The sequence below is a fragment of the Sabethes cyaneus genome, chromosome 2 (assembly GCF_943734655.1).
Source record: "Sabethes cyaneus chromosome 2, idSabCyanKW18_F2, whole genome shotgun sequence".
Classification (NCBI taxonomy): domain Eukaryota; kingdom Metazoa; phylum Arthropoda; class Insecta; order Diptera; family Culicidae; genus Sabethes; species Sabethes cyaneus.
In genome coordinates this window covers 228,863,124-228,875,236 of record NC_071354.1, presented here as the reverse complement: position 1 = coordinate 228,875,236, position 12,113 = coordinate 228,863,124, and the positions used below count along the sequence as shown (strand labels likewise).

At 43.8% G+C, this 12,113-nt stretch overlaps 2 protein-coding genes across 2 annotated transcripts in view; one reads left to right on the top strand and one right to left on the bottom strand.

Moving 5' to 3' along the window:
* The window catches only part of LOC128734390 (ATP-dependent 6-phosphofructokinase), a 33,608-nt gene extending 22,343 nt beyond the window's left edge, over nucleotides 1-11,265 (top strand). The window contains exons 4-7 of the mRNA XM_053828564.1: nucleotides 368-556; nucleotides 631-1,693; nucleotides 1,760-1,982; nucleotides 9,924-11,265. Coding sequence (XP_053684539.1) covers nucleotides 368-556; nucleotides 631-1,693; nucleotides 1,760-1,982; nucleotides 9,924-10,065 — 1,617 coding nt within the window. The 3' untranslated portion in view covers nucleotides 10,066-11,265. The remainder of the gene's footprint in view (nucleotides 1-367; nucleotides 557-630; nucleotides 1,694-1,759; nucleotides 1,983-9,923) is intronic.
* LOC128736728 (uncharacterized) lies at nucleotides 11,146-12,033 on the bottom strand. The gene is made up of 3 exons (XM_053831214.1): nucleotides 11,933-12,033; nucleotides 11,730-11,856; nucleotides 11,146-11,662 (listed from the first exon to the last, which is right to left on the bottom strand). Exons 1-3 carry the CDS (start codon nucleotides 12,031-12,033, stop codon nucleotides 11,282-11,284), a joined length of 609 nt encoding a protein of 202 aa, XP_053687189.1. The 3' UTR covers nucleotides 11,146-11,281.
* Nucleotides 12,034-12,113: the final 80 nt, after the last annotated feature.

Below are 12,113 nucleotides of genomic sequence, written 5' to 3'. Positions count from 1 at the left end.
AACCAGGAGAAGTCATTCAAATCATCCAGATGAGCATTCCATGTCGTGACGTGACTGTGTCGTTCAGCTGTACAAAACACATAGATAGTTTCAGTGTCGTAGATTCGATTAAACCATCTGTAAAGAGCTCCATCCAATATAATACATCAATTGGCACATTATCATCGCCTTTTGCGCTTTCTTTTCAATTATGTTATGTTCAGTTTGCTTTAACACTAACTGATTTTTTGCGAATCAAAAAAAAACTCTCATTTGAGTTTTGACTTCTAACACTTGATTCTACCGAGAATCAAACGCTAGTTCTAATCTGTCATTTTTTCCTATCCACCGTCATTTTTTTGCTGAAATTTCACGCAACCCCAAACAGGAACGTTCCGCCGGCCAACGGTTGAACATCATCATCGTGTCGGAGGGTGCGATCGATCGCGAAGGCCAACCGATCACGGCGGAAAAGGTCCGCCAGGTGGTGGTGGACAAACTGCACCAGGACACCCGAATCACCGTTCTCGGTCACGTCCAGCGTGGAGGCAATCCGAGTGCGTTCGACCGTGTGCTGGTAAGTTCGAAGACCTTCATTATCTCACACCCCACTAGATTAACGCCATAATTTCGTTCGTCCGAACTAACCAGGGTTGTCGCATGGGCGCGGAAGCCGTCCTTGCGCTGATGGAAGCTCAAGAGGACACGGTACCGTGCGTTGTGTCGCTGGATGGCAATCAAGCGGTGCGCGTTCCCCTGATGGAGTGCGTCGAGCGTACGAAAGCCGTCGCACAGGCGATGGCCGACAAAAACTGGGAACTGGCCGTCCAGCTACGGGGTCGCTCGTTCGCGCGCAACTTGGAAACCTACAAGATGTTGACCCGCCTGAAGCCACCGAAGAGTGCCTTCGACTCGCAGGGCCGCGGCGTAGGTGGCTACACGATGGCCGTCATGCATATTGGTGCTCCGGCTTGCGGCATGAATGCCGCTGTGCGATCCTTTGTTAGGAACTGCATTTATCGCGGTGACACCGTCATGGGTATTCACGACGGTATTGAGGGATTGGTCAATGGAAACATCAAACGGATGGAGTGGGCCGATGTAACCGGCTGGGTTGGTCAGGGCGGTGCCTTCCTGGGAACGAAGCGCACACTGCCAGAGGGAAAATTCAAGGAAGTTGCCGCTCGCTTCAAGGAGTTCAACATACAAGCTCTGCTGATTATCGGTGGTTTCGAAGGTTACCACGCTGCAGGTCAGCTGGCTGATCAGAGGGACAACTTTAAGGAGTTCTGCATACCGATTGTCGTTATTCCGTCAACCATCTCGAACAACGTACCTGGAACGGAATTCTCACTCGGAGCTGATACTGGTCTGAATGAAATCACGGAAATATGCGATCGTATTCGTCAGTCCGCTCAGGGTACCAAGCGCCGTGTGTTCGTCATTGAGACCATGGGAGGTTACTGCGGTTATCTGGCTACGTTGTCTGGCTTGGCCGGTGGTGCCGATGCTGCTTACATTTACGAAGAAAAATTCTCCATCAAAGATCTGCAGCAGGACGTTTATCATATGGCGTCAAAAATGAGCGACGGAGTGCAGCGTGGTTTAATCCTCCGTAACGAGAAGGCTTCGGAGAACTACAACACCGAATTTATCTATCGTCTATACTCGGAGGAAGGTAGAGGATTGTTCTCCACCAGATCAAATGTGCTGGGTAGGTTCCCGTAAAGTAGTATAATTTCCTAGGAATAAATTAATAAGATTTTTAACGGGGTTTCAGGTCACATGCAACAGGGTGGATCTCCGACACCGTTCGATCGTAACATGGGTACCAAGATGGCAGCCAAGTGTGTCGAATGGTTGGTTGAGCAGCTAAAGGCTAACACTATGCCCGACGGTAGCATCAATGCCAAATCGCCGGATACCGCTTGTCTGCTCGGTTTGATTCGGCGCCAGTACAGATTCAGCCCGCTGAAGGACCTCATCGGGGATACGAATTTCGAGTGAGTATAGGCTGAATTGTTTCCAGTTTAAATTGTGAAACCCATTATTTGTAATGTTCATTAGGATTTTTATTCGTGGAAATTATTTTACTTTTGTTATAAGAAGAAATTTTATCAAATTTAGTGATAAATGCACGCAACTTTTCTTTTCGAGATTACGTGGCTTTTTGGCTTGACGTATGAGTATGGTCTACCGTCAACGATAGTAGCAATGACTTAAATTTTCCACCAAGTGCAAGTACCCCTTTAAACTTTATTTTAATGCGCTAGAAAGTGGGAAAATTTCGCTTGTGATTTTCAAATGGGACACGAGTTTGTTATATGTTGTTTTCGTTCATAAATCCGTATTTCATGCGAAAATTCTGCGATGTCTCACCGGAAACCAGTAAGACAATTTTGAAAAATCCATCTTCAACGTAAAGTTGTACAGACAAACATAACGCATCACCATCATGTTTCGTTGTACCTATAGTTTGAGCGATGGGAAAGCTGCCATGGTAAAATACGTTTTCCATTTTTTCTACTTATGAGTGCGTGTGGAACATTGTCGGATGACATCGTAAGCCATCTTTCCAAGAACTTAGAACTTAGAGGGAGGGAGCTTAGATCTGAAACTCCGCGAATGTCCGTGGATATTTTCAGCCTTGTGTATTGGAGTAAGACGCAGACAGGGAAGAAGGAATAGTGGCCCCCATCCACTTTAAGATGGCAGCCCCATCAGCGGGGTAGAGACTTTAGACTAACAATCTACTATACCCGAAAACACCACAAATTACAGAAAATCAAAGAAATTGATCTGAACGAATGAAAATATGAAAACACGGACACAAATCGGAACATGGAATATGCTGACCCATACCTAGCCGCCTGAACCTTGAAATCCGGGGGCTGAGCGAAGTCCGTTGGCCAGATACTGGCGAATACAACGCACTGACCATTTTGAACAACTCTTTCGAGTGTCATATGTCAGAGACCAACAAAACCAACAGCACATAATGCCAATAGATCCTCGCATTTATAGCATCAACTCTGAGGTGTCATCATTGGATGAAATTCAGGTAACAATCAAAAGTATGAAATCCAAGAGAGCGCCAGGAATAGATTGTATTTAAGCCGAGATGCTCAAAGCTGACCCATCTTTGTCAACTCACATGATGCTTCAACTTCAATCGAATATAAATATTGCTGAATGTTTGGGATACTGCAATTTTTCCGGTGGACAGGAGACAAGGCATATTGATCTAAATCCCTAAAAAAAGAGACCCAACTATATACGGTAACTGGCATGGCATCATGCTCCTCTGTATTCTTCTCTTCTTCTTCTCCTCTGCTGGGTACTCTTACCACTGCGTCCATCCGAGGTTAAATATCATCTTGTACGAAATTGAAATTCCGAAGATGATATTTACTCGGACAATATCCTGTTGCAAGACCGGTAAGCTTGCTGAGATCTCTCTTATTGAGACTCAGCAACTTTTGAGTAACCTAGGGGTGGATACTCGACGTTATATATTTATTTTTTGGATTGTTTGAGCGATTGTACAGACATCCCACTGGCCATAACTGTTCGGCTCTCCTTTTGTTTCAGCCCACCCTCCAGCACACAGTCAGAGATCAGGCAGAGTGAATCTCGACCCGTGAGTAGAAAATTTTGGAGCCACATCTTCATTTCTCGACTCACAACGAGTCGGCGTGTTGAGGATAGACGAGGATCAGGACTGAATCCCTGCTAGCGCATCGTACAAGTTCTGCTCCTCCCCTACTCTCCTCTCCACCTCATTCGTTTCTTTGTTTTTCGGCAGAGAGAGCTTGCATGGTAAGAAATCGTCCACTGCATCAGTGACCGGCTTGATGCAACAAGGGCAAATTGCTGTAGAGGGCGCCTTGGTACTCCACAGGCTCCGTTGCGGCGAGAGAATTTATAGAACCCCTCCACCATTCATCCCTCGGCACAGGTCGCGTCACACCTTGGATTAGGGACTTATCCATTCAAGTTTTTACATTATAGCCATGGATAACAGCTATTACAACCATCTCCTTTAGAGGCTTTGGACCCTCTGCTTTGGTTCCTGGGAGTCAAGAGAACTGTCCTGCAGGCGGAGAGTTTACACGTCAGCCTTCGCATGAGTGCCCCTTCCCTGTCCGTATACGACCCTAGTTTCCACCGGTTGTCCGATTTCAACTAAGGAACGTATCCCGGATGGTACCACGAGGAGGTCGAGATAGGAGTTGCTGAATAAGAGGCTGTGGAACCTCATGGTGGTTTTGGAGCGCATTATTCAACCATTTACTATCCGCTCCTCTGTATTTCTTGAAAAGTACTTTGTAAGGCAATCTTCAACCTGCAGGAGAGCGGCACTGCTCTCTGGGTGCCGTGCTGGCCATTCATGTGTAGACCATATCACAACGCTCCGCATTATACTAGAGCAGGTCAACGAAACGCAGGACTCTCTTCTGCTAGTGTTCGTTTGAAAAACCATTTGACCGACACAAACACGTAAATGTCTGGGGCGCACTTAGGCGTAAGGAGTTCCGGATAAGCTAGTCCATCTCATCGAGACCCAGTACGAGGCATTCTCGTGCAAGTTTTGGACAATGGCGTCGTGTCCGACCCACCCAGCAGGTTACCCGCTAGTGTGAAACAGGGCTGCATCGTGATGGTGTAACATGTGACCATGTCCCAGAGTAAATGTAAATAGTTTATCGTAAAAAAATTGTATATGTTTTTGCATGTCAGGAGTTAGACCAGAAATATTGTTCATTTTTAAAATAAAATTCCCTCTCGAGACGCCGCGGTTACCAACGGCTCTAATGCATGGACCGAACGGGAGCAGAGGAATCGCGTAACGCTGAGGAGTTCGGGTGAAGCCTGCATGCAAATCGCATCAGAATACGTGGTTTTTACCAGTGTCCTGTGAAGTGCTGGAAAAAAAAACACTCCCGTCGTCGATCCCGGTCCTAGCCACAAGGTGCCGCCAAGCGTCCGGGGAAAGTTGCTCCGTTTGAATACGCTCAGTCAGGCAACCCCTGGGAATCGGTAAGTCTGCAATGCTTTAATCTAGCCGTAAGTGAACACGCTCTTACAATGGATGAGATATTAGTTGGAGCGATTGACGGTAGACCAACTAGAGCATTACCTGGCACCAGAAATTCGTGAACCTAGACGAAAGTGAATCGGACACACCTTGGGAAAAGGAGCGAATGAGATCTTCAGAGAAGTACTTGACTGGAACCCGCAAGGACAACGTAGAAGACATTCATGGCGACGAAGCTTAACCAACGACATCCGGACTGTAGACAAGAACCTGTCCTGGTGACAGGTGAAAACAATGGCGGATAACCGTTGACAGTGGCGATCAACGACCAATAAGAGAGCCTCTATTGCGGTCCATTAATACATCAACTTTTTCGCCAGGTGATAGTTCTGATGCCCGGGATGCTAGTATTTCGACGAAAATCCTTCTAACCTCAGGATTTTCCAGCCGGCGGACGTCGTAACGGCATCAGATTTTCTCTTCCTGTCGTTAAAGGCGAACGATGCGCAAACGTATCTCGGTCGATGATTAAGAGGTGGTCGTATGCGATATCCGTATATATCCAGCATCCTTAGTAGCCAACAACGTCCCAATATATGATCAAACACTGGGTGCCATTGGTATCAATCATGATACCATGCTCAAGTGGTCCTTCACTCCTGGACCCGATGGGGTACCTTCCGTATTCCTTAAGAGACACAAAGACTGCTTGCTCCATATATTGCGAATGGCCATTTCCAGTGGAATTTTCCCGTCGTGTTGAAATTTGCACATGGCATATGTTCCCTGTACACAAAAAAGAAAGTAAACGAGATTAGACAACTATCGCGGCATCACATCGCTGAGCGCAGTCTCGAAACTATTTGTGCTGGTGATCATGGAACTTCATTGTAAGCAATATTTAATTGCTGACAAACATGGCTTCACTTCCCAGCGCTCTACCTTTACTAACCTACTGTGTCTTACATCATACATAACGAAAGGTATGACCTAACGAGATCAAACACATGTTTTATACACCGACCTGTCAGCAGCCTTTGACAAGATAAACTACGTCAGCACAATTGCAAAACTACATAGACTGGGTATTAGCGACTGAGTGGTAACCTTTCGCAATGGTTTCGCTCGTATCTAACCGACAGTTGGTGGTTGCTGTTGCAGATTATCGATCCGATAGCTATCTAGCTTCGTCAGGTATACCTCAAGGAAGCCACGTAGGCCCTCTGTCTGATTTTTCTGCTATATTTCAACGGCGTGTAACCGTCGGCCTAGTCTCCGCCCAAGATTTAGGAGACTGTCGCGCGTGTAAAATGTCACAAATGTCACAGAATAAATTGTCAAGAAAGTAGTTGGAACACCCTATTTCGTACAGCTTTCCTCGGCGACGAACGCAGCCATACGTCAACGGCTTCCACCCACCCACAAACAGGGGGCGGAAAATGGAGCAAAGCAAACATGGATTGCGGTGGGCAATTAAGAGACAAGAAAACGGTAAGCGAGAGACAGTGGAAGTTTTAACGCGCAAAGGTCATAGGTCGTTGGACAAAAGATAACCTGAGCTATTACCTTGTCTGAAGTCAAAGAGAACAGAGACAGTGAAGAAGCGAAGACAAATCTAAAACAAAGGTCTGAGCTGTGTATGAAGCTACGTACCTTAGTGAAAGACAACTACCAAGATTAATAGTTTCAAAGGAAAACTAGAAAGACGTGCGGAAAGAAGCAAACGACAGGTATGACTATTAGAGAAGTCTTCTAGCAAATTCCCGACCATGACCGCTAAACGTTAAATAATCTGTCTAGTGACCAGGACCCCTGTACTTACCCTGTGCTTACCCTGTATTTACCCCGATTACCTGACGTTACCAACGTGACTCGGAACGAGACCTGGGTTGTACCGAATTTGATCCTCACGTCCACCGCTGCCACCACGATCGTCAACCCCGAAGCTGAGAGAGCGTCCCTGCCATCGCAGTAACGTCGCGTCGTCGCCATCGCGCTTGACAGAAGCCCTGAGTGAGCCCGCAGTCGGAACGCCGGAGGTTAGTCGTCGAACCCCGTTCCAACGTCGCCGACCTGACCGCAATTGGATCCCGATCAGCATCGAAACCGGAAGTGAAACCCCGAAGCCAAAAGGTAGGAGTTATCGAAGGGAAAAATTGTGAATAAACGGGAAGAGTTGAGCAGAAGGTTTTCAAGTGTTTTCTTGACAGTAAGTCGCGAACGTTTGCCGTCCCTGAGGCTTGATTTAGGGGGTCTCGTGAATGCTGGGAAGTTACGACCCCGTCAGTTACAGACGTTAATTTAGTCATAAAGGTCAACGACTCTCATATGCAGAACTTAAAATGTACTTCCGGATCCACTCGACTGACGACTGTCACTTTCTTCAAAATCAACTCGAGGCCTTTGCCTCGACTTGGTGCGAACTGTATGCTGCCTATGGATGCATAGTTGACGTAAAAACCCAAATGACCAAAATGTACTTTTTCAGCCCTACGCACTCTTAACTATGTTGTTCACATGCCCAATATTCAAACAACATATGTTTGTTCGAAATCATTCGAGAAATTTAGTAAAATTGAGCTACTCTGCTATTGGTTTCACGTAATGCTACTGGTTGACGTATTTCCCCGCATAATCAATCAGCATAGTAACCTATTTGTTATTGTAGCTTTACGCCAAGTTATGGGAATAATCGTTCAAAAAACAGTCTGTTTATTCGCACAAACTGGCGTTCGCATTTTTTAAACACAATAAATGAGGAATGAATCATAAAGTCCCCTTAGTCCTGTTTTGATTAATAAACTCTACTGAGTTGATAGATTATTCGATTGAAAAAGTTTATAGCAAAGATTATATGGCTTTAACGTTTTGCACGATAAAAATGCTGTTCGTTGGCTTACCTCGTGTTATGTACCAGAGCAAGCGACAAGAATCGGTTCCGCCTATTTTTCTTGGTCCGTCATTCCATCATCTACGTTGAAGAAAAAGGAGCATATCAATTTCAATCTGAACAAAAGAGCAAAGTTACTAGTGCCAAAGAAAAATTACGCTATGTATTACTGTAGCATTGGCGATGGATAGATTTGTGTTTCTAAAGAAAACCTAGTGAAAAACCCTAAGTTCCAAGTTTCCTAAGTTTCATCAATTACCGAAGACCGTTCTTTTAAGAATGGACAAATTCTTATATGATGATGCAAAAGATGTAACTAAAACTGCTAATACTAATACTGCTTATATGAAGATATAAAAGATCTTTGTTCTCCGCTGATCACTATAAAGTTTATTGGTCCAGCAATAATTATTACAACAAAACATTGAGTTTTGTTTTAATTCGTTTTCCTGCTCATTTGTTGCGGTCAATAGTGTTTGATTTGGTGTTAACCTGGTTTTAATTGCTATGACTTGTTCACGGCAGACAAGTTTTCAGTGTGACGATTATTGAAATTAAAACTACTGCGCGCTGCGCCACCGCTCGTGTTGCCGTTGGTGGTACATCACAATAAGGAATTATCAAGCCAATTAGCAATCAACGAGAAAGGGTATTTAATTCTCTTGTAACTTTGTTATAGTAGAATTGAATAGATTTTTCCATCAACTTTCTCGTTGGTTCCTGAATTGTATCAAAACTTATTCGAAAATAATTGTAAATTATTCCAACCAATCACGAAGCAAGAATTTATACCTCGACGAAGAGTTGAAACTGCTGTCTAACTACCGAGTTAGAGTTATTTTCAATTTTTCAATGGCACGCATTGAAAATCAATAGTTTTCTATATTTTCCAATTCGATTTTCCGATCTATTGGTGTAAATAGCTTGGAAATCTATTGGGAATGACTGAATTATAAGGCGAAGCGTGAAAACGTATTACCACTTTGATGACGTCATTTCCAACAACCAATCACGAAGCTAGGATTTCTAGATGGACAAGGCTTCATTATTTCCAATTTAGTGCTCAAAATCTTACATTTTTCGTGACACTCGCATTTTTCGATTTTTTGGAATCTCAAAACTTGCCGTAAGACGTAGTCCTACGTCAAAAGTTCGAGATTTTATCAGAACCAAGAAATGCAAACCAGTTATTTATGGCTTTTTTGCGACACTCCAGTCTCGAGTTGCCCGCCCAGTTAGCTCCGGGGTACGATCCTGGCCTAATAAGCCAGTCATCGTATGTTCGAATCTAGACTGGACGGGGCCGCTACAGAGTTAATAGGATCTTTGCACTAGTTCCGTAATTTTCCTATATTCTAATAACCGGCTGCGAAGTCTGTCGATAAAGAAGGGATTTTGCAGTCTCGAGTTATAGATTGTTCTATGCGTCCAAATTTACTTTTAGCCAGGCTTTATATAGTCCTCATTGAAAACTTTTTTTTAAATTTTGCTTTGCTAGGGTGCAAAATAAAGCCAAGCCTGCCATTCCGTTATCGTTTCGACAGACCTCGCAGCCAGCTGTTATAGTACAGGACAATTGCCGGGCCAGTGCAACGATCCTATTGACTCTAACAGCCTCTTTCAGCCGAGATTTGGACATACGATACCTGCAGCGTACTTCGAGAGAGGGTGGTGTACAAAGAGCAGGACAGCCCTGAATTGATTAACTAATCTATGTTCCTGATTGGCTGATTTAAAGTTAAAGCCTGTATGAAAAGAATCTTATCAAGGGCGTACAGAAATTATGCTAAAGAAATAAATATCAAGTTTCCTTGGTAACGCAGATTATTTATGTTATTTGCTACAAACAAACTGCAAAACATTTCTAGTATCGCATTATTTCAGCATCGGAACAGATTTTGTTATATTTTATCGGAAAGGTTTCTGAATTTAATTTAGGTGATCGGTAAAAGTAATAATGATAACGATAATTTTATCAAAGTGCTAACCTCCATTTTTTCTCTTATCTACCTACAGACAACGCATCCCGAAGCAACAGTGGTGGCTGAAGCTCCGCCCGTTGCTGCGTATCCTGGCCAAGCACGACTCTACCTACGAGGAGGAAGGTCTCTACATAACCGTCGACGAAGAAATGTCCACCGATTCTCCGGTAGCTTAAAGAAGGGGAGAAAAAAATCGTGATTCGCAGCCATTACAAAACAGTGAAAACTGTCCCTAGAGAGGAGCATGGCACGCTGAGATTGGGAATCGGTGCCTATCATCAAATTTGACTGCCGATTGACAGTTTGTTTGCTGATAAAACTAAACCGGTTTCCTTTTGAAGCTTGCGATGTCTTCCTGAGAAAGCTTCCGTATCGCAAAGCGATACGGGATAATTCAGCAGATAGTATGTTTGTAATTCTAGGTCAAAAATAATCAATTCTCTATCCATATTTACACGAAAGGAATTTGGTTGTGTAAGTGTAAGTTTAATTGAACTTTAACAGCCAAGATTCCTTCCGAAAATTCATAACGAATTCATATGTCATATACAGTGTAATCGATATCTTAGACTGCCTTCTTCTATCTGTCAAACAAAAAATATTATGAATCCTATAGGAAAAAAAAAGAACATTATCACAAACAAGAAACCCAAAGAGAAATACCTCAGTTAGAAGAAATCGAAAGGTAAATAAACAAATCTAAACCCATGTTATCGGTGTGAACAATTTTAACCCTTGGTTATCTATTCAGGCTCAGGGGTTAACTGAATCTGTGAGTAAAGGCAAAAATAAAACAACCGCGCACACACTCAGCTTTTGCAGAACTTAGCATCGTTTAGATTTTAGTTTATTATATGCATGCCGCGCCAGTGTACTAATCTGTAGTAGTTGTGTTTTGTTTTTTTGCTCCCACACCTATTATGTACCATAATTAGAGTTAAATTTGGTTCGTAAAACCTTCGCGCGGACAGCATCCATTCAGCAAGCCGGGTGAAGTTCATGACAGTAACTTCAAAGTAAGAAAAAATCTCATCTCCCGAAAAGAAAAATTAACTTATTTCATGGCGTCACAATTGAACGACAAAAACAAAAAAAAAAGAAATTATTTATTTCGCTGCTTTACTATGTGTTGAGTTACTTTGTAGAAAGTATTATTTTAGTTTCGTTCTTACGAATCATAAAGTGAGGTTTTTTTTATCAATAGAAAAATTTTATTTTCTCGTTTGAAAAACAAATAACGTTTCCAGTCAAACAAAAACAACAAACGGCAAAATAAACGGATACAGATAAATAAATGTTTTGCGCAACATACTGTTTTGAAACGTGTTACAATGTCTGAAGATGCAGATTGTTAAATAGATACTAGAACAATTATAAATCACAATCACAGTGTCATTCCTCGCTAATCGTACCGAGAGAAAGCCGTTTCGAGCATTGCTTCAACAGTCGTGCGTTGACCATTCCGCAGCTGCTGGCAGCTGTCGATGGAACCAGACAGTCCGCAATTCTGGCCTTAGCGCACGCCGTGGAATCAGGTCCCTGATCGGTGGATTGGTCTCCGAGTCGAAGACGCCTTCCCTGGGCACTGGTGCAGCCTGCCTTTGCACAGTAGAAGTGTTCCACGTGGGCCGCAATGATCAGTGAAACGGCATCGTAGCGGCAGGCGTTCACTTCGAATGCATCGCCGTGCGATGATTCGATGTACCAGTGGAACACTTTCAGCAGCATCGGTCCGCCGCCTTCCTTCAGCTGCTTCGATAGTACGGTGTTATACTGCATGGGCGAAACTTATATCAAGGTTAGTTCGACGAAAACAGTGGTAAGTAGCAATCTAACTCACCCATTTGTAATGTTGATAAGCATCGTAGCTCATCTGAGTCTTTTGATTTTTCTTAGCCTTGCGATGCTTCTTCAGCTCGTACAAGCTAACTGTACACACATTGTCCAGTGCGATAGTCGGACGAATCCTAAATCCAAACAAAACATTGAATGCAATCAGCTGAAGCCAAAACAATGGAGTCGATCGATGCGATGCACACTAACCTCTTACAGTTATAGCTAAGATAAACCACATCCACACGTGGTATGGAGGGCGGCTCGTCGGCGGCGGCCGCAGCGCAGTCCTCGACTCCATTGCAATCCATCCTGGCCTGAGTGTAGAGTTGATAGTCCGAAAAGAAAACAGAAACGGCTGCCCCTAATCACTTACCTCCAACTAACAGAC